Source organism: Pituophis catenifer, unplaced genomic scaffold, assembly GCF_029215685.1.
Source record: "Pituophis catenifer annectens isolate HBS135680 unplaced genomic scaffold, rPitCat1.0.hap2 SCAF_14, whole genome shotgun sequence".
Lineage (NCBI taxonomy): Eukaryota > Metazoa > Chordata > Lepidosauria > Squamata > Colubridae > Pituophis > Pituophis catenifer.
The window spans coordinates 323,569-345,664 of record NW_027256894.1 but is presented as its reverse complement, the minus strand read 5'-3'; the positions used below and the strand labels follow the sequence as shown (position 1 = coordinate 345,664).

General features: G+C 45.7%; 1 protein-coding gene across 1 annotated transcript in view; it reads left to right on the top strand.

Moving 5' to 3' along the window:
* MAP1A (microtubule associated protein 1A) overlaps positions 1–17,711 on the top strand; it is a 70,506-nt gene extending 52,795 nt beyond the window's left edge. Inside the window, exons 5-7 of the mRNA XM_070953441.1 lie at positions 35–7,847; positions 17,140–17,369; positions 17,474–17,711. Of these exons, the coding sequence (XP_070809542.1) occupies positions 35–7,847; positions 17,140–17,369; positions 17,474–17,629 (8,199 nt within the window). The 3' untranslated portion in view covers positions 17,630–17,711. The remainder of the gene's footprint in view (positions 1–34; positions 7,848–17,139; positions 17,370–17,473) is intronic.
* The last annotated feature ends 4,385 nt before the right edge of the window (positions 17,712–22,096 follow it).

Here is a 22,096-nt window from a genome sequence, read left to right as displayed (position 1 = left end):
TTTCATTATTATAACCTGTTTTAAATTCTTGTAGGTTGCCCAGCTTCTCAGTAATACCAATCCAGCTTCTAAAACCTCCCTCACCATATCGTGCTTGGGAGAAGGAGATTGGAGAAATCTTCAACACTCCAGTTTCCAAGACCTTTTTTGCTTGAGAGTTAATCCTGATCCAGTCCTGCCCGAGATGGATGGGATATCTGAATTTGCTGAATATGTCTCTGAGACAGTGGATGTCCCATCCCCTTTTGATCTTCTGGAACCCCCAACCTCCGGGGGATTTCTAAAGCTCTCCAAGCCCTGCTGCTACATATTCCCAGGAGGAAGGGGGGATTCTGCTCTCTTTGCTGTCAACGGATTCAACATTCTGGTTGATGGTGGCTCAGAGAGGAAGTCCTGTTTCTGGAAACTGGTCCGACATCTGGATAGGATTGACTCAGTTCTCCTGACCCACATTGGAGCTGACAATCTCCCAGGTATTAATGGACTCTTGCAGAGGAAGATTGCTGAGCAGGAAGAAGAGCAGTCACAGGGCTCCACTAACTACAGTGACTGGATAAAAAACCTTCTGTCCCCAGAGCTTGGGGTGGTTTTCTTCAATGTTCCTGAGAAGCTTAGAATGCCAGAGTCATCCATGAAGGTCAAAAGAAGCATTGCAGAAGCCAGCCTGACCCTACAGTACCTCAGCAGGCTAAGCATCAAGCCGGAACCTCTCTATAGAGTGGTCACCAATACTGTTGAGCCAATCACTCTGTTCCATAAAATGGGTGTTGGGAAATTGGACATGTACATCTTGAACCCTGTCAAAGAGAGCAAAGAGATGCAGTTTCTCATGCAAAAGTGGACTGGAAACAGTAAAGCCAAGACAGGCATTATCCTTAGCAATGGGAAAGAAGGGGAGATTTCGGTCCCCTATCTAACATCCATCACAGCCCTTGTAGTGTGGCTTCCCGCAGGACCAACAGAAAAAATTGTACGAGTTTTGTTTCCAGGAAATGCACCACAAAATAAGATTTTGGAAGGTCTTGAGAAACTCAAGCATCTTGATTTTCTGAAATATCCTGTAGCTACCCAGAAAGATTTGGCTTCTATCGCACCCTCTTCTGTGCTTAAACAGTCCAAGATTAAACAACGGTCAGACAGTAAAGAAAGCCTCAAATTATCGCTTAAGCCTCCTACAACAAAGGTAGTTGCTGAAGAAGGCTCTAAAGAGATGAAGATGGAGACAGTAAAAGAGGCTAAAACTGAGAGAAAGGGGAAAGAGCATTCTGAAATGCTTCAAGAGAAGCTGGTTAAAATAGAGAAAGTAAAAATGGACTCCAGCGATGCCCTTAAAGCTGAGAAAAGAAAACTTGCCAAAGACAAAGTTGGCAAAAAACATCTGAAAGAGAAAGTTTCTAAACTGGAAGAAAAGAGAGACAAAGAAAAGAAAGATGTTAAAAAGGAGAAGAGGGAGATTAAAAAAGATGATGGGAAGAAAGAAGAAAGGAAAGATTCAAGGAAAGATGAAAAAAAGAAAGAAGCTAAACCAGAGTTGAAAAAAATTTCTAAGCCAGACTTGAAGGCATTTACCCCTGAAGTAAGGAAGACTTTATACAAGGCAAAAGTTCCTGGTAGAATAAAAACTGACAAAATTCGTACCAAAAGTGAAAAGTGCACCACTGGAGAACAGAAGTCTCCAGCTGTGCCAAAGAAACATGACCAGCCTCAAGGCCCACCATTTATGGCTGAGGAGAGACTTGTGATATCTTCACCAGAGGACCTGACCAAGGATTTTGAGGAGCTGAGCTGTGAAGAGCCAAAGGAATCTCATCCTGCATCTGCTCCTTTAGTGGCAGAGGCAGTCTCCAAGCATGCAGAAAGGCAGGACCCCTGTGACCTGGCTACTGAAAAGGGGCTGCTGATATCCAAAGGAATCAGTAGTTCAGGATTTCCTTCTCTGGCCATGCCAGGGGAGGAAATGGCTTCCCCAGAAAGTGAGGTGATGGAAGCAGGCAAATCATCTGAAAAACCCGATGAGAAAGCAACCTTAGCAGAGCCTCTTGGGCAAGAACTGGATGAGAATATGGGAAGGAGTGTTGGAGAATTTTCAGGAAAAGGGAAAGATCAGATACCATCACATAGGGAAGAAAAAACTGCTGCTTCAGGAAGGGACTGGATGTCCCCAAGAGAAGACGCAAGCTTGGAAAAGAAAGATGTGTTTAAAAAGACAGAGCTGGAAGGGACATTAGAAGAAGATGTAAAGGCAAAAAGCAAAGAGTTAGTAAACAAAGAGCTTCCTCAAATTCAGCCACCTCAAGGCCCATCTTTGCTTTCTGATGGGAAAGGAAAAGAACACAAGACAGAAAGAGTGAACTCAAGCAAAGTGCCTGGGAAGTCACCAGGGATAAGGGAAAGGGAGGACTCTCATCTGGGAAGCATGCCTTTCCCATCAGGAGAACATATTTCCTACATCCAAGACGAAACCATTCCTGGCTACTCAGAGACAGAACAGACCATCTCAGATGAGGAGATCCATGATGAGCAAGAGGAGAAGATGGCACACTTCAAGCCAGACATTGGCAGTTATGACATTGCAGGACCAGATCAGACAGACACCTTTGAAGCTGCCAGTGGGATCCAGATTCTTACAGCATCTGAAGTTGCCAAAGGGTATGCTGGACAGGAACCTGAAATCCTTGCCTATCCTACAAATCTTGTGGCAGCCCCTTTGGCAGAAGAGGAGCATGTCTCTTCAGCAACATCCATTACAGAATGTGACAAACTTTCCTCCTTCGCCACTTCTGTCGCTGAAGACCAATCAGTTGCATCAATCACAGCGCCACAGACAGAGGAAACAGGCAAAAGTTCTTTCCTGTTGGATACAGTGAACAGCATACCTTCCTCTCGAACAGAGGTCACTCAAGGCCTAGATTACGTACCTTCTGCTGGCACTATTTCCCCCACATCTTCCCTAGAAGAGGACAAAGGCTTTAAGTCTCCTCCTCCAGAAGACTTCCATAGTCAAATAGAAAATGAGAAGAAACTTGAAGCCTGCAAGAAAGTTTTACAGCAGCAGCAGCAAGAAATTCCACACTTTGAGAGGCCTTGGCAAGCAGAAGAACATTACGATGCCCTAGTATTTTTACAGCAAGGGCCCCTGGGAGATAGTTCAAGTGAAATATCTATGAAAGGACCTCAAGAAACTACCCTGCTTTTGAGCGAAGCAAATGCACACTTGCTGCAGGTACAACAAGGCTCTGGCGATGCTGAAGATCGCTGCATAAGCCCTGATGATAGCACAGTCAAGATGGCATCTCCCACCCAATCAGGCCCCACTAGTGCAGGGCACACACCTTTTCATCAATCCCCTGTAGAGGAAAAATTGGACGCTGCAGAAGCAGAGATGTTTGAAAAGGCAGCAAAATCTCCTGTAATGGGGATTGAAACAGAAAGACCCAGCAGGGCAATGAATGTATCCAGAACATTTGAAGGTGAGGGGGAGCATCATGAAATCAAAGAGACATGCCTTCATGACATGCCTGGCCTGGAAGCAGCAACCATCCTGCATGCAGGATTTCTATTCTCACCGAATGAAGACAGGAGCCAGCATTTGGAGAAAGAGGAGCTAGCAATAAGCTTCTACCACAAACAAGAAACTATTGATATTTCTGACTTGGATCTTCCCACTAAAGATAACCTTCTAGAGACCTTAAAAGATGTGTCATCTAAAAATGTTGGCACTGCTGAGGAAGCGTCCCATGAACATGTTAGGCCTGGGACTGAGGAGTTCTCTGCTTCAGAAATACCTCCGCCAAAAGGATGGGGAGCAATTTCAGACATGTCTAGAGATGAAAAATCTTCACAAATCATTAATTTACCAGGGGAAGAAAAGGCATCTTCTTTTACAGATGAAATCCCTGGAAAGACATCACGTTCTGATAATTTCGTCACTGAAATATCTCAAGATGGTTTGCATTTGACAGAAACAGACTTTGAGCAAAAAGAGTCTGCTTCTCCAGAAGATAGTAAATTTGTTCTGAGTCTTCATGAAGAAACCCCTTCATATTTATTCAAAGAAGAAATTTCTCCAAGAGATGCTACACTTCTGCTTATGAAAGAGAGCCCTACTAAAGAAACATCATTGGACATGCTTGTGGAACAACTGTCTCCTAAAACTAAACAGCAAGCTTCAGCAGAAGAGAGCCCAAGTACAGATGAAAGATCAGAAGCTGATATCAAAGAGGATCCATGCAATTCCTCTTTAAACTTTCAGCAAAGTCCATTTCTAGATGCCACCGTAATAAAGCCTTCAGGAGACCCTTTTTGGGAAAATGAAAGATCAACTTCCTTAACAGAAAAACAAACTTGCCAGGAACTGTCTCCCAAACAAACATCTCCAGACTCAAAGTCCTCAAGCTTCACATCAGTGAGCCCAGTTTTAGATAGCAGTGCCTTGGAAGTTTCATCAGGAGAGAAAGAACTTTGTAAATTTCTAGAAAAGAAAGAAAAAACAAATGAACTATCTCCAAAAATAGAAAATCTGGGAGAAATAAATTACGAGAAGAAAGTCTGGTTTCCAGAGGTAAAGAATGAAATACTGTGCAAAGAACAGCAACTGAAATATGACAAAGAAAAGGGAGAGTCTACATTTTTGGATGATGAGGTAGCTAAGAAGGAAGAAAACATTCACTCTGTGGAGAGGGAAGATATTCCCAAACAGCATAGTTTGGATGCTGAACATGGCTCCTTTCAGGAAGACCCTGCCAATGAGAAGGATGGCTTTTTATTTGTAGATGACAAGCCTATGTTGAAAGAAAAGGTAGCTCCCCAAGCACATCTTAATCAAGGTGTTTTGAATTCAGAGAAAGCTGAACTTTGTAGCTTTGAAAATAGTCCCTCTTTTGAACTTGAAAGTGAGCCAAAATCAAGTCTGGAATGGGCTTTTTTGTCCTTTCCACACCAGGCTAAGATGTCCACTTCAGTGCAAGGAGAAGAAGAACCTCTCCCTCAATCTAATCAAGTAATGGAGAACATGACCCTGCACCCATCTTTTGACCTCATGAGTGAAGCTATGGAGTCCCAGGAGGGAAAGCAAAGTGCTGATGAGAAATCACCTGAGCATTTTTATGATCGCACAGATGGCAGTAGAAAGCAGCCAAGAACTTCTGCAGCTCTTCTGAACGCAGGTGCAGGGTCAGAGGAGAATAGACAGTTTTATCCTGACCAAGATTGCAGAGGAAGCAGGGATCTTGACATCCCTTCACAAGATGCACACTCCTTTGGCCAAAGCAAATGCTCTGTTTGGTCAGATGCTCTGGACCCCTCCAGTCCTTTGGAGTTGCATGATTCCAAAGTGAAGGCAGGTGAGAAAGGGCAAGAGAATGAAGAGAGGGAACCAACTCCCTACCCTCATGAAAAAACTTTCCAGTATGCTGATGTCTACAGGAGTGTGGTAATGTCTGATGGCCATTCTGGAAAGGATGCAGTGGCCAAGAAAACTCAAGCATTGAGACCTCAGAAGGAGGAATTCCTCTACCCCATTTCCTCCAAAGAAGAGGATTCTTACCTCTCCACTCCTACTGAGAAAGAACTCTCATCCCCGAGTTCGCCAAAGGTTACAATGGGGCATTCCTTTAAGTACGCGGAGGTTACTGAGCAGTGTTTACAGGATCCACATTCCATGACATCCACAGACACACAGTCTAAAGAAAGCCCACTCCCACCAGAAAGCCCAGTGAACCTCCAGCTTGCCTCCTCTTTGGGAGATACGACCGTCAGGGACATGTTTAATCAGAAAGATCTAATCATCTCCTCTGAAAATATGAGCCCTTCAGATAGAAAACCTAGTAAGGAGCAGGAATCCTCAACAGGTTTTCATCCCAAAGACATTTATTATGAAAAAGCTGAAAAAGAAGATAGTGCTAGTGACTCAGAACTGGAGAAAGGTGCCAAGGAGACATCAGAAAAAGAATCAGAGTCTCTGATGGTGAAGCAAAAAGAACTCTATACTGTCTCAGAGAAGGTCAACGTCTCTGTCCCAGGGCAAGAAGTCTATGATGGGTCAGTGGGAGAGGGAAGTCACTCCAAGAAAACAGCCAGTGACAGCCTTGCAGATCCCAGCAGACAGGAAGGGGGCTCAAATATGCCACAGGTGGCCATAGAGCAACACTCCAAGGAGGAAGAGCAAAAGGACCTCTTGGAAAAAGCCTGTGATGATGTTGACCCCAAAAGCTTTTTACTTGCAGCCTCTGCTAAAGACAAGGACTCCCCAAAGGGACCCGTCCTCCTTCCTAAAGGGCTTGATTGTTCTTCCTCTGGATTTGAACTTTCCTGCTTGGAAAAGCATGAGCCATCCATTTTGTTCAGACATGAAGCCCATTTTTCCTCACACTTGGAGCATAAATCTCTCATCTTAAACATGCTTGAACCTGCTTTTTCAGGAAAGGGCCAAGAAGATGAATACTTAGAAGTATCAAAAAAGGGGGATTCCCCCTTTGTAGAATTATATGAAGAAGAAGGAAAGCTCCCCTTGTGGACATCCCCAGAGTATCCGATTCACAAGCAGTCATCCAGCCCCCCTGAGGAACCTTTCTCAGGGACCCCTCTCTCTGCAGGGCAGCCTACTGGTGGCAGCCCCCTCCCCAGCCTCCAATACATCTCAGGGACCCAGAGCCCACACATCGCACCTCCATTGCTTTCAGAAGAAGCTGCTTCAGATGCGGTAGAGGATGTAGCCTCTGCCAGCACAAAGGCCGGGCAGCCATCAGAAGCCACTTGCACAGTTGGCTGTTGTCCACAGCCAGCAAGCTCCCAAGAATGGCCAGTAACAGCCACTCCCCTTCCTAATGTCCTGGGCAGTTCTTTTCATGGTCAGCAGGAGGCAGGAGCGACAGCTAATGGCCCCACAGAAGTCAGCCTCAGTCCACTCACTTTCTATGATTCATCACCCATTTCAGAAAAATCTAGGGTGGGGGAGGAGCAGGAGGAGGTTTGTGCAAGGCAGAGCCGTCCCCTGTCCCTGGTGAGCCCTTCCCAGGAGGACTTCCCAAATCCTCGGTTGAGCAGCCAAAGAGAGGAGCATGGGGACACTTGCCAAGCAATGGAACCAGGCTTCAAAGCCATATCTAACTGTGGACAGAAATCATATGAGCGTAAGCAAAGAAAGGGTGAATTATCTCCATCATTCATCAACCCAAGTCCTCATGATTCATCAGAAGATAGTGAGTTTTCACAGGTTAAAGAGCCTATTTTGGTAAAAGGAAAGCCACATTCAACTCCTGGTGGCCAAAAACCAGCTACTTCTGCTGTGGAAGAAACTCCTCCCACCTCTGCCAGTGATTCAGGAACTTCTCAGTCAGACTCAGATGTTCCTCCTGAAACAGAGGAATGTCCCTCAATTACAGCAGAGGCAGCCCTGGACTCAGATGAAGATACTGATTATCTCCCAGTAGACAAAGCTGCAGGCAGTTCCCAGCATGGCACAAAGTCTGGCCAGGACCCACAACCTTCTTCCTTGGCAGATCCTCAGCCTCAGCCTCCACATCCAGATGTCTGCATGATGGATCCTGAAATGCTGCTGATAGAGCAGAACATGAACAGACTTGACAAGATATCCAAGAAGGGCCTGAAGGATAAAAATAAAGCATCAAAGAAGCTACTGGGCAAGTCCAAGTCCTCTTCCCCGTACCAGAAAGCTGATAAACCATTACTTAGTCCCATGAAACAACCATCTGACAGGACTTCAAAACCAGGGATGGCCAAGAAAGAGAAACTGCTTAAGCCACCCATGGAAGACCGAGAGGAGGGTTCTCGAAGCGCCCACACCAGCCCTGGCAAGAACCTCATCAATGGTGTCAAAACTGGCCCAGGTAAGAATGAACAGAGGTACAGCAGAGATTGGGAAGGTTGGGATCCTCCAGATAGATGATGACTTGGGCAGAGGAGCTGAGCTTCATCAACCCTTTAGTGCTTCTGAAAGGTCAGCCTCGTTGTCAGGAGGCTTTGTGGGGTCACAAGAATTAATGCAATACACAGCAGAGAATCTGATCGATTCCTCCCTCCTTTATTAGCAATACAGGGGTGGTTACTACTGTCATTTTTATCCATAAAATGTTTTAGACAGAATTAAATTAATTACAGGGGCTAAACAAGCTAGATGCCTCCTCCTTCCTCCATTGCTTTATCTGCCTTTCTGACTACTAGTGAAGCCCCAGTAAAACAATTAAAGACTTTATTTATGTATCCAAGAATTTAAGTTGGAAGCATGTACAGCTTGCAATGTTGACAAAAACATGCATTGCAATTTCTAGGCTCCCACTTAGAGTTAAGTCAGGGAGATGATTACCCCGAGCAGCAGCCTTATCCTGGCAGGATGGGATTTCCTCTCTTCAGTCTCCTCAGCTTCTTCTGAAAGCAATTTGTGAGGAAGAAATGCCCCTGGGGGTCCATCTTGGGGCGCAGCAGCCTTCTCTGGACCCTGCTCTGGATTAGACCATTCTTCAGTAGTGTGACATTATCTGCTCCATCTCAGGATCTCCAGCCAACTTTTCTCCCCTTCCCTAGAATGCCAACAGATAGTTTCAAATCTTCCCAGTTCTCCCTCAATCCCCTACTTGCTAGTGCAGCCTCCCTTTTTCTTATACAGAAAGTTGCCATCTGTGAGAAACTGTTGTCTCCACTTCTGCTAGCTGCCAGCCTCGGTTAATGAAAAGGCTGTGCATTTGACTCGGGACGTGGCAGGATGGCACCCAGGCTTGGGGAGTGCCTTTCTTTCATATACCCCCTCCCTTTGTTTCATTGGTATCTGCATGGCAGAGGGCATTCTTTGGCTCACTTCCAGATCCAGACAGAAAAATCAGCAACTTGGTACTATTTTCCTAATTAATTTTAACTGCAAACCTGCATGGTTGCAGAGTTAGCATTATTTTGTAAGCCTTCTCTTACAGTATTTCATCTTTTCTGACCAAACTGCGACTCGGTGAATTCAAACCTTGCAACCGAATCCTCAGAGCCCACTTGGACGATGAATTCCTTACAGTGTCCTTCTTATTCATGCTCATTGACATCCATGGATACCACCATTCCTACCTTATGGCAGGAACCATCTTGAAAATGTAAGCAGGCAGATAGACACTTTTCCTTTTACCTTCTTTCCTTCTTTTAGGGTTTCTTTTCTTCTCTTTGGCTGACCCTCTTTAAAGATGCTTCAGAGGTGGGTTCCCCAAGGTGCTATTTCCAGTCCTCTGGCTACTAGACAGCCAATTCTTCATCTGCCTTCACATCCCAGGATGACATTCTTGAACTCAGAGTGGGTCTGAACCTGGTAGGATTGAGAAAACTGTTCAAAGTTGATGTCTTCTCTATATTAGTTTGGCTATTTTAAATCAGATCCTGAATACTGACTCGCAATTCTCTGATCCCTTTCTGCTGATATGTATGTGATGCAACATCATATTGATACAAAATCTCTTCTTTAAAACTGCCACAGTGCTTCATGTCTCTGCTGAAAATTTAATAAAAATTGTTAAGTGAACCTGGGAACCAAACATGCAACCCCTTCCTTCTGAAGCCATTGATTGTCTGTTGTATTCAAAAGCCACTGTGCCACCTTCTGGCCCAGTTTTAGTAAAAAGGTGATGCTCAGGTTTGGCTTGGCCATGTTTTGTCCAGTTAGCACAAAAGCTAACCCTCCTCTAAAAAAGCACAGATAGGTAGCTCCTCCTCCTCTGTTTGCAAATCCTGTGGCTGTTAGCAGGAGAGTTAGAGCCAAATTCTGGAGGAGACTAGGGGATGGTTACCAAAAAGGCTGGATCCAAAGACAGCCTTCTTAAGGAAAGGCAGACAAGACCAGATTCTGCTTTTAAGGTTTCAGGTGTAATCCAAGAGAGGTGTTCCAGTTACCATGTCCCCCCCTGTGTCCTGCAAAAAAAGCCAGGAGGGGCACGAGTCAGACCTGCTGTGGTCATGTGTCCTACTCACTTCCTTAGAGCCCACAGCCCAAAAATAGCCAAAGCAACACGGCAATGTGTTACTTAGTCAGTGTTCTGGACTCCACCTGGTAAATCTCAGGAGGTTTCTTGGCAAACTGCTATGCAGAAGAGGCACAGTAAGTACGGTAGCCAGACAGAAGAAATAGGTTGCCAACTGAAAGGCTGCCAGTGCAATGAAGTATGCTTTGCTTTACCTTCTCAATCTAGGCTCAAATCAGAGCTCATACCCATGCTTGTTTAAATTGACTTCTAGTCTTCTTCTACCAGCATGCCAAATGTTACTTTGGTCACTTCATCTTCCATAGCTCATTAGAAAACCAAGGAGGACCTCAAGATCAGTGCTCTCAGAGTTGGGGGCAATTCTGTCGAAAAACGTGGATTGCCTTCTGATGCCAGAGGCCAACCAGGGAATCGACAGAACTGCCTGGCAATTCACTGGGAAACTGCTGAAGCCCTTCCCCCCACCCCATCGGAAACCCTCCCTCGTGCTTTTGCTGCCCTAGTTCCTGGCTGCCAGTGAGTCTCAACTGGGCCAGGAAGTTTAAAAGGCTAGATAGAAGGCCTTCCAGATCCAGACCAAAGCAAATACAAAGTCCAAAGTGTATCCACCCAGAGATTACCTGGGGTAAGCCCAGGTCCTAAATTCTGCCCCAGGGCATGAAAAGTGAGGTCAAAGACAAGGAAACTCCATACCAACTCAAAGACAAAGTCAAGGCTGGCCCATACAACAGGAACGTTACTTGTGGAACATTACAACATATATTGCCGCATAAAAACCAATAAGAGTAATAGCCTTCTTGTGATATTACCTGCTCTTTATAAACTTGACAGCCTACTGTTCCCTATTCCTTATGAATCTAGGACCTTTGTTAAGATCCAAGGCTTATTCACTGCTTTCCTTGTGTTTTCCTACTCTTTGCAACTCTGGCTGATTAACTGACAGTCATGGAATCAGAAGACACACGGACCTCAAGGATCTCTTCAGAACTAGATCTTCATTATGAATGTACAAAACAGCTCATTGTACTTGTCTGTTTTCCAAAGGGGTCTCTGGACAAAGTGGCAACTTTCACATAACATGCTCAACCCAAATAAATCAGTATTAATACTGATGAAATAGGCAGCATCCACACAAGGTGCTAAAATGAGTTAAATTATTTGGGCTTACCTAACGTACTTGCAAAGATAGAATTTGGGTTAACCAGTAAACAGAAGATGTGAGGATAGCTACAGTGAACTTGAAGCTGCGTCCAGCTTCCTACCAGTGCAGGGCTGAGGACAAGATTAAGAAAAAGGACCTGGAGTGAAAATTAGGGCCTAGAGCTTCTGAAGGAAAATGGCTGTTGGCATGTGTCTAGGGAGATTTTCAGTCATCTGGGTCAGGTTTGTCCCCTCTTGCTTTTTCAAGAGGCAACTGGACTTCCATCTTTTTCTTTGAAAATGTTTGGTTTCTCATCCAAGAAGCTTCTTCAGCTCTGACTGGATGGTGGGGAATGGAAGGATTCATATATTCCTTGCAGACAGCTGGTCATTTCCATTCTTTTGGAGAGTCGCGAGGCCACTTGGAGGTCCTCAGGGTCACCTGACTCATTGAGAATTTGAAGCTGTGCTTTCTGCAGGATGTTTTCTGCCCTGTGTCCCTTCACCCAACAGCCTGTGTTCAACAGTGAAGGGACACAGGGCAGAAAACATCCTGCAGAAAGCACAGCTTCAAATTCTCAATGAGTCAGGTGACCCTGAGTTCACAAATAAGCCTCCAAGTGGCCTCAACTAAAAGAATGGAAATGACCAGCTGTCTGCAAGGAATATATGAATCCTTCCATTCCCCACCATCCAGTCATTGCGGAAGAAGCTTCCTGGATGAGAAGCAAAGTGTTTTCAAAGAAAAGCAAGGAAGTCCAGTTGCCTCTTGAAAAAGCACCTTAGGGCACTTGAGCTTTATTTAGGCTATGGACTTCTCTTAGTGTGAGCAGAGCTCTTGAATGCGGGGGGCTGCCTCTGCCAGGCTCTGAGTTTGCAAGGCCTAAGAGAGGACAGGAATTGGCCAGCCGAGATCTCAGTCTGAGGTCTGCATCCAGAACTAGGGCCTGCTACTTTCATTGGAAGCAAATTTGTCCCTTCTGCTCAGAGGTGTGGGAGAACTTCCTTTGGAAAAGACGATGGTCTGAAGTTAGGTCTCAACGGCTCTGGAAGACGAGGCCTTTCTGGGGATATTTGTGGAGGCAGACAACCTTCTGGGCCTGAAGTGGTTTGTCTTACAGCCTTCACAGGGCAGGGGGCTGGAAGGGTATCAAACTTATCTTGTTTGCTTACATTTTAAACATTGTATAAAATGTTTCAGGCATTTAGTGATCTTTCTGCTGAAAGTCCATGGTATAATTTTCACAGCTGAGAGCCAGGAACTGCCGAGCTACCGAGGCAATTCCTTTGCTGGTCTCATAGGCCTGCAGGTAGCGATGGGCAAGGGAGGCCAAACCACCATTGCCCAAAAATTCTGGGCTACCAGTTTGAAGATTCCCATGAAATCTTCTACAGTAGCCTCCTATTAAAGTCTTCCTTCTGAAAGAAAAGGGATAGTTGGTGAATCAAGGCACCCAGGATCCTGTTGCTACTTCAGGAGCATTCAGAAACCCTGGATCAAAATCTGGCTCAGTCACTTTTCCTAAGGAAGCGCAGTCACATCCGGATTAGGGTGCCCAGAAGCCCTGCTCCTTTGCTGGATTGCCTTTCAGCTCCTTAGCCCCTGCCATTCTTCCGTATCCATGAAATGAGAGAACAAAAAAGAGACTAGACTGTCTATTTCTGTACCAGCAATTTATTTTTCTTTTTTATTGAAGTGTACAGATACAAAGATTAAAAAACTAAAACAAATGAAGAAAAATATAAAAAGAAAAAAAGTGCAAAGAAGGGAAAATGAGAATTTTAAAAAAGATATATAAAATAATTACTAACCTCCTTGTCAAGACAAATACAATGTTAGCAATTTATTACTTTCTCTGACATTTCAACAAAATACCTCTTCTATATCTCATCTCTTAGCTATAAAGAAATTATAAAGTCTCATCATTAGGTTCTAATCAGCAAAAGTTGATTAAGGGTTACCAGAAATAACATCATCCGTGTCTCCAATTTCATGCCAAAATGCATGAGAGCAACCTTCAGTATTTGAAAGCAGCCCAACTGAAGGGAGAGACCTTCTGAGGCTTTTCAGGATTAGAGGAGCTGAGGAATAGGACCCTTGCCCTGCGATTTACTGGGCAGTCTAGAAAGTGCCTGGTTGTTTCCTCCAGGATCCTATGTTGGAAGTATGGCCATGACAGAACGAAAGCTCTGCTGGAGGAGCCCATGATTTTTACTACACGCCTTATTAACGCCCTTGAATCTGACCAGAACATTCTCCTGTGTACTTGAGAAAAGCCAAGGAAGGTTAATGAAGCTTCCTTTTTAGACACAGCTAGAAGTGAAGAGGCAGCCGGCCACTTTCCAAGTTCATGAATATAGAAGGCCTCGCTAAGAGGAATGATCTTCACAAAAGCATACACTATTGGACTTTTTCCTCTGGGTAGTTAATTTCCTTCTCCAATGCAGAAATAAGGGAGAGCTTCAGGGGGATCCTTCAGTCCTATGGTAATCCATGCAGGGACAATTTCCTTGGACACTGGGAATCTGCTCGTGACCTAGGTTCACGCTGAAGAAAAAAAAAAGAAAGTGATACAACAAAGTTCCTGTCTCCTGATACTGGAACTCAATGAGAGTGTTTTCTGCATCTGAATGTTAGGAGATTAAGGTCAAACAAGAGGAAGGGATTTGTTTACACACATACCACATTTTTAACTTGTGGAGTTTAGTACCACAAGATCTAATAATGGCTTTAAAGGTGGATCAAGCAAATCCGTGATTAAGGCTACTAATGGACATAGATTATTTTCAGAAATAGCGATGGCACCAGCTGATGGAAAGCATACATATTTATTTATTTATTTATTTATTTATTTATTTATTTATTATATTTCTATACCGCCTTTCTCCCGTAGGACTCAAGGCGGTGTACAGTCAAGAAAAATATAGACACACAAACATCATAAAACATGATAACATCATATTTTCATAAAATATGAAAGTTCTCTTATGATAGTAGAAGACCCCATGTGGGTGTCACTTTAGCCATTTGAATTGTTACTGTTTTAGGGGTAACTATATAGTTACTGTCTCTTGAATTGCAATCTTGAGGATTTTACACAATTCAGATTATTATTATTATTATTATTATTATTATTATTATTATTATTAATTTGATTTATATGCCGCCCTTCTCCGGAGACTCAGGGTGGTTTACAATGCGTTAAGCAATAGCCTTCATTCTTTTGTATATTTTATACAAAGTCAGCTTATTGCCCCCACAAACTGGGTCCTCATTTCACCTACCTTAGAAAGGATGGAAGGCTGAGTCAACCTTGGGGATGGGGAAAGAGCAGACAGGGAACAGACTTCTAACAGTCCCCTTCCTTCCCTCCCAGTAACAATGACTTGTGTCTGGCCAGCAAGGAGAATCCAAGGAAAGACTCTTATCTTTGGGAAAATCTTAGAAAATCATTCACACATGAGCTCTGGGAGCACCAGAGAGCTCTGGAAATCTATTGAAAGGTACAGGGGATCTGGACCCCGGTGAGGAATGTGTCTCTCCTTGGCCCTAGTGGACCTTAGACTCAGCTTTACCATTCAAGAGGTCCTCTTGGAAAGAGAAAGGTGGGGGAGGAGGGGATCAAGCTGGGAGTCTTGGGGCACTTGCCCAAAGGCTCTCAACCTTTGGGATTTTGAGAAGTGTGGAGACGCCTACAAAACCCAGTGACCAATCACACATCAAACAAATTATCGTTTGTTCCAAAGATAATTCCTATAGGGAGGCAAACTAACAAGGCCCAGGCAAAGAACTTCCCAGAAACAGCATTCCTTTGGAGGTGACCAGTGTAAAAGAATGCCTGCCCAGACAGCTTCATTTCTTATGTTTAGGGATCACAGTGGAAGACAGCTTTTTTTGCAAAAAGTAAACAAGATGAGAGCAATAATTGGACAGTGTTTCCAGGAGGGGTCTGTCCAATATAAACTTAAACAGCAAGGCCAGATCCTGAAATACATGGAGTTTTACTTGATTTTCAACTGGTCAGCTGTCAAGAAATGGAATTCTGGTTCCTATTGCTAATGGAAAGAATACACAGTGACCTATGGTGGATCCCAGCAGAAACAAGGGTGGGATGGTTTGGTGTGAATTGGCACAAGGTGTGCTACCCCTAAGTGGCAGAGAGAAAAAAGCAGGAGCCCCGTTCCAGTCATGTTCTATGTCACACCATGGTCAAGCAGAACTTATCTCACAAACATGGACAGGAGGGCACAGCTCCCTTCCATGGCTGATTCACAGCCCTAGTATGCTGTTTGCAATAAGGAATTTGTAAACAGCTATTGAAACTAATAGCCATTGAAGATCCAATCTGTGCAATTAATAGAAGCATAGAATCACAGGGATGGAAGAGACAAAGCAGGAGGCCTCATACGACCTCAGACAAATAGTCCAATCTTTTCTTGAAAACCTCCAGCAATGGAGTGTCCACCATTCTAGAAGGCATGCTAATCTACGGCTTAAGAGTATCAGGAAATTAATCTTTATATCCAGGTTGGATCTTCCTCTGACAAGCTTCCACCTATTGCTTCTTGTCCAGCCCTCTGATGCAATGGAGAATAGAGCAATGGCAGCCTTTCAAGTATAGGAAGACTGCTGTCATGTCTCCCCTCAGTGTTAAACTGAACATATCTATCTTCATAAGATTTAGCCTCCAGACCCTTGGAGTCTTGGAGAGCAAAGAGCAATCTTTGTTGCTCTTCTGTACACGCTTTCTAGGGCCTCATCATCTTTTTTGTATCATGTTGACTAGATGCAGTATTCCAAGTGTGGCCTCGCTAATACAGTATAGAGCGGTACTATCACTTTGTGTGATCTTGATGCCCTCTGCTGATGAACTGCAATGGCTTTTTTGGCAGCTGCTGGCTCATATTCAAGGAGTGATCTATTAGGCCATCTAGATCTCTCTCAAAGTTACTAGTATTGGGCCAGGTACCATCTCTTCTATACCCTGTGCATTTGGTTTTTCTTATGTAAGATTTTCTAAATGTAAGATTTTACTTTTCTCATCACCAAATTGCATCTTGTTGGATAGGGCCCAATGCTCAAGTCTGTCAAGCTCCATTTTCTGAAATATTAGAGATTCCCCCTCAGCTTTGTGTCATCTACAAATTTGATGAGCTTCCCAAACCTGGTCCTATCGAGAAAATGAGATTGGCCTTCCCAGTCTCCTGGTGCTGTGCTCAGATCCAGAATAGGCTTCAATCCTGAAGACTTCTGGCCTTATTTGGAATACCTACTATGGCTTGCATTGTCAAAGCCTTATTAGTAGCCATTCCTATTCTTTTGGAACTATTCTAGTCTGCCAAGGCTACTTGGCAAAGTCCAGCTTCCACACCACCAATTTTCAAGAAACTGAATTATCTTGCCTAGATCTAAAAGAGGACAGCAGAAAGTTTATTTGCTTACATTTCTCAGCAAATCTTTATAGTGGAAGAGATCATGCAAATCTAGATCAATCTCTTTGTCTAGGTAGTTCATAAGGGAGAGAAACTGGGTGCACTCCAGCATCTTTATACAACTATCATTTCAGTGGTTATGAGAAAAAATTATGCCCAGGAAGATTGCTTTCCATCGAAATGGCACTAAAAAGAATTTTAAAAGATGCCAGTTCAGATCCTCAACCTTGTGTGTGAATGTGGACAGATTAGCAGAATAGCAAAATGCCGGTTACCACCAAGCAAATTGTTCTTTGGTTACTGGGATGTGTCCTGCAAGGATTGCCCTTGCTTCATGGGGGTTAGAATAATCCAGGAGGGGCCTTGCCAACAGGGCCTGGCAGCCTGGCCAGGCTTTGGGCTCAGTCCCAAGTTCTAAAGATTATCTAAAAGATCAGTTGAAGTTCTGTTTTGTGAACTGCCTAGCATACTTTTGCTATTGCAAAAGATCAAATTTAGTAAAGTATAAAAAAAATAGATGTTTCTTAGACCAAATAATAAAAAAACGTTTCCAATTGTTGCCTCCTTTATCAAAAAGCCTCCATTTTTTCTCCATAAGTTTCCAGCAGCTCCAAAAGCTCCTCCACATCACCTGGACCACCTGCCTACATGGACTTGGCTTACATCCCCAACCATTGCAGTGGGAAAAACACAGACCAAGAGTTCTTCAGGAGAGTCAGAGCTTCTTACTATGTTGTCAGTGGGAATGACCCCAGTAGTGGGGAGCCCAGTCGTGCTGTCCTGGATGCCTTGTTGGAGGGAAAAGCCCAGTGGGGGGAGAATCTCCAGGTAGGTGCCTGGCTGGCCTCCGTTTCTTCAGGATTGGTGATGGCCAGAATTTCAGTGCAGTCCACAGCCTTTTCACACATGGTCCATATCTATTGTTTCCCCAGGTAACTCTAATCCCAACACATGACACAGAAGTGACGCGGGAATGGTACCAGCAGACACATGAGAAACAGCAGGAGCTGAAGATCATGGTCTTGGCCAGCAGCAGCACCGTGGTGATGCAGGACGAGTCTTTCCCTGCATGCAAGATAGAGTTCTGAGGTCTGAGCTTCCCCTCCTCTCCTTCCCCTCCCACACAGCACTTGGAAGACCCATCTGCTCCCCACCGCTTGATTTGTTGCCTTTCCTGAGTATCAGCTGAACTCAGCAGGAGCAGCACTCCATCCTTGCTTGCCAGAGCCCCCGAGACTTGTCCCACACGCCTGGATACGTGTGCAAGAGTGGCCACTTGTTTGCTCTCCCTGGAATCGCTACCAAGGAGTTCAGCTCCTTGGTTTGTCTGCCCTGTCTTTGCCCTGTTCCTTCTCATCCCATGACTGAGTTCCCTCCTGCTAGATTCGTGGATCCGGCTCTTGGGCAATCCTAGGAGGGAATGTTGGGGACCACGCTGGAAGAGGACAGAGGCCTGATGGAGAAGGCAAGGCTCAACCTCTAGAGCAAGTCAAGGAAGCAGGCGGCCACAAGGCCCTACTTTCTAGGGAAGCAGAACAGAAGAGACCGTCTCAAGGGAACAGACATAAAGTGGCAAATGTACTTTGGCAACCTCAGACCCTTCAGAGAGATGGCACAACCCATCTTCCCCTCTGTGGCACAATAATTTGAATGGGGGAGGTTCCTGTGACAATCTGTGCCCAGGCTGCCCTTTTGCCCTTGTCCAAGGGCCTGAGGCTGGGATGGCGTCTGCCACTCTGCCCACAGCTCTCATCCACTCAAAGGCCCAGCTGAAAGCAAAATCTTTCACTTTCTGTGACGAGGGCTTTCGGGATCAGCACATCCATGCAAAGCCTGTCTGTGCCTGGGATGGGTCGGCAGTTGAGGCAGCAGGCATTGGGAGCTGCCCAGTGCAGTGCTGAGCAGGTTGCAAGAAAGCATCCTTTTGTCCTCTGCAGGTATAGGTCAGCTTGGAAGAAATAGATGATACCTGGCACTCTTCAAAGGAGAGGGCGGATGAGGAGAAATAGAGTAGTGCTATTTTTTTCCAGTTATTGTTTAATTTATTATTTTTTAATGACATGTACGTTTTCATGTACAGGTATAGTTATTTTGCATTTGTGTTTAAAATGTTTTGACTTTTATTGTAGACTCTTAACTCCCAGGTCACAGGGTACTCATGTTTCTAAATGCTGCAAACTGACAGAGGATGAAGAATTATCCTGCCGCCCCCCCATCACTTTGGTAACACACATTTGAATCCTTCGGTCTGCAGGAGCCCAGGTCAGCCTTGGGACATCTGGTCCTGGATGAGGGGAAATGCATGCCAACCTTTGTGGTTCTTGTGGCTTGAATTGCTGCCCTTCTGACTGGTGTTTAGCTGGCAGACCAAGTGTACGTCTGTAGTTAGACAAGTGAATGTACTGACCCACTTATGAATGTGTCTTAGAAGCTGAAGCTAATGCGGGGGGAGAGGAGGGAGACCAAGAACTGTTCCTCTTAGGCAATACAAGGACTCTGACCCATCTCCTCCTCCTGTTCCTCACAGCCCTGTCTGAGAGTCACTCCAATATTTTGTAATTTTGAAGCAAGCTTCAGCAGTCTCCCCTTGCCCATTTTATGGCAAAATTTATAAAAAATATTGCTCATCCTTAGCCATGAGAACCAATTTGACCTTTGGCAACCCAAGGAGAAAAATACCGCTTCTGCTGTTCCTGCATGTGGTAATTAGTACCCGAGTACTCCTGTTTCTCTCTGGCCTCGTGGAAAAGAAAGAGAAGCCACCCATCTGCTGAGTGTGGTGGAAGTCTCACCTAAACAGCACAGTTCTCCTCTGGCCCTTTGGCTCCCCGTTAGATCTGTCCCCCTCCAACATCTCGCCTGCCTTCATTTCTGTGTGCAATACGCTGTAATGCTAATAACCGCAAAGGAATGGGTCTGCGCTGACCAATAAAGCAACATTAACCACATGATTTGTGTGAGGCTCTCCCTCCGGCGCACTGGTGATCGCAAGGTCAAGAGAGCCATTTTGGCCCATCAAGGCATGGCTTCCTTACTTAGTTATTTAACTGGGGTGCTGCTCCTCTCGTTTGAAGGCACCTGGCCACAAGAATGGCCACAGAGTGGCCCTGTGACCCTGCCTCAATCCAGCCACAGCTGGGCACATTAAGAGCTAGGAACATGAAAAAGCCGAGGTGGGTCCCGAACAGGCTGTGCTAGGGCACAGCCTAACTGAGGTTGTATGTAAGACGCTCTTGAGTCAATGGCTGGGTTCCCATAATGGGGAAGGCTGATCCTGGAGGAGAAAAGAGCACAGAAGGAATGGCTGTGCTGTGGGTCTCTCTTCTTTGGGGCTGCGAGTCTGGCTGGGAAAGGAGAACTAGGGCTCACCAAGCACACACACACCCCAGCCTTCAGGTGGGGGGGGGATTTCCAACTTCCTCTTTGCTTGCAGTACCCACCATTGTTCTCTCTCCCTCCACCATTGTCCCCCTCCCTCCAGATGCTGGCAATGTAACAGCTGGGCAACACTTTCTCTTAGAGGTTGCACAGATCTCCCCCTCAGCCCCCCAAAGATCCTGAAGAACTCAAATTGGGCTGAAGAAAGGAGCAGAGAGAAATTGCCACTCTTGATAGGCAGGTTTTGGGGTCAAGAAGGAGAAAATTGGAGGGATCTGGTTTGGGAGCAAGTTTGGGGGAAGCCTTAAACAGGGCAACTTAAACAACAGGCAGCGAGTGAAAGCTAGTTGGCCAGTGTGAAGAAGGAAGGCACCTCAATATGACAAGCATCTGGGCTTGATTCCTGGACCTGGCCACACCTGGAAGGCTGGGCTTTGCCACGGCGATGAGCTTCAGGCTTGAACTCCCCACTTCAGGCACCCAGCCCAGCATGGTGAATGACCCCTCAAGCATTGCCACAGAATTTAGAGGTGCTGGGCTGCTTCTGTTCGAGTAGCACATAAGCCTGGCAAAGTGAAATTAATGAAGCAGAAATTATCCTGGCAACATCCCAGGCATTTCAGCATCCTACAGCCAACATGACCAGATAGGTGGCCCAGCCCTATTTTTGATCCCGAGTCTGGCAACTGGGGCAGCCTGTCCTGCTCTGATCCTGGAGGGCTTTGTAAGCCTTGTAAGTAATTTCCCTGCACTGGCACTCTGAGGTTGGTGCTGTTCCCCTTTCCTACTATTCTCAGGACCGGGGATCTCAGCTGTGCGCAGGACTGTAGCTAGTTCAGCCACTCACCCACTTCTGCCTCTCGGCTGACCTCAGGAAGTTTTCCCCTCCTCTGTGCTCTGGACTCAGGCACAGTATGGCAGCAATCAACCGGGAGGTGGGGGGATCAGCCAGAAATGCTGATGGGGAGAACTGAAATGGGTAGCAAAGGACACCCCCGGGTCAGAGCAGTGATCTTTGGGGCAGCTGTGGTGTGCAACAGCTCTGAGTCATCACAGTGTTTAGAAGGACTTTTTTTGGCATTATTGTACATGATCTGCCCACCCTACATTCCACCTCCAGTTGCACCAACTCCCCAACATGGCACTTTTTTATTCCATCTATCTGTTTCCACCCTTTGTGCAACTCGATCAGAGATTTCAGCACACCACCTTCCCTAGCAAGCCCATCCCTACCCCCCACCTTGGGGGTCCTGACAATTTAACTGTCATCTCAACATCCAGGAGTCTGTCCATAGATCCTCTCGCTTGAACTCCCTCCACTGGGTACAACCAAATGGGATGCCCTCCACCCTTCCCCTTCTGCTGCCTTAGTTCCTTCAGCAAGAAAAGGACACTTAGAAAGCTCTCCTCTGTCTGCCTGACCAGGGTAAAGGGGGACCAGTGTCTGCCAACGGGAAACCGTTTTGCCTTGCAGCTGTGGCAAGAATGCCGCCAAAAGGCTCTCCAGTTTGAGATAACACCCACAAGCATCTCTCCGATCTGCGGTCCCTCCTGGCATGCGAAGGCCCCTGGGCTCCCTCCAGAGAGGTGCCACCGCAGAGTTGCTGCAGCTCAAGCATGGAATGTTATAGCAATCCACTTTTAACTTGCTTTCTCTGCCTCCTTCTTAGACGCAAATAGTCTACTAAAAAAGCACCGCCAGAGAAGATAGGCTTTGGAGAAGCAGCCTGTCCGCAACCATTTCAAGCCATTGCCAAGAACCTGAGATGTCATCCTCAGTCCTCCATTCAGACTGAAGCTGCTTTGCCTTCCTCCAGGCTGGAGCCCCTGGAATGAGTTGGCTGGCTCCTCCTGCGCCCACCTGCTGCTTCCTTTCCCTGGAAGAACCAATTTGTTCTCCTCCTCTGCAGAGCATCTTTGGAGAATGTGGTAAAGCTGCTTGAAGGCCAACAGTCATGGGTCGCTAGACCCCTCCTTGCGATCATCCTCAGAACCACCCCTAAACTTCCTCTCCTGTTGTGGAGCAGGCAGACTTCTGGGGCACATCTGTAGGGGGTCAGATTCCGAAGTCCAGCTTCTGGGGTTCTTGTGAACAAATCTGGGCAAATATGATGTGGCATCAACCGTGCCTCCCTCTCCTTTGACTGGAGATTTGTAGAAATCAGGCAGCCTTTTGG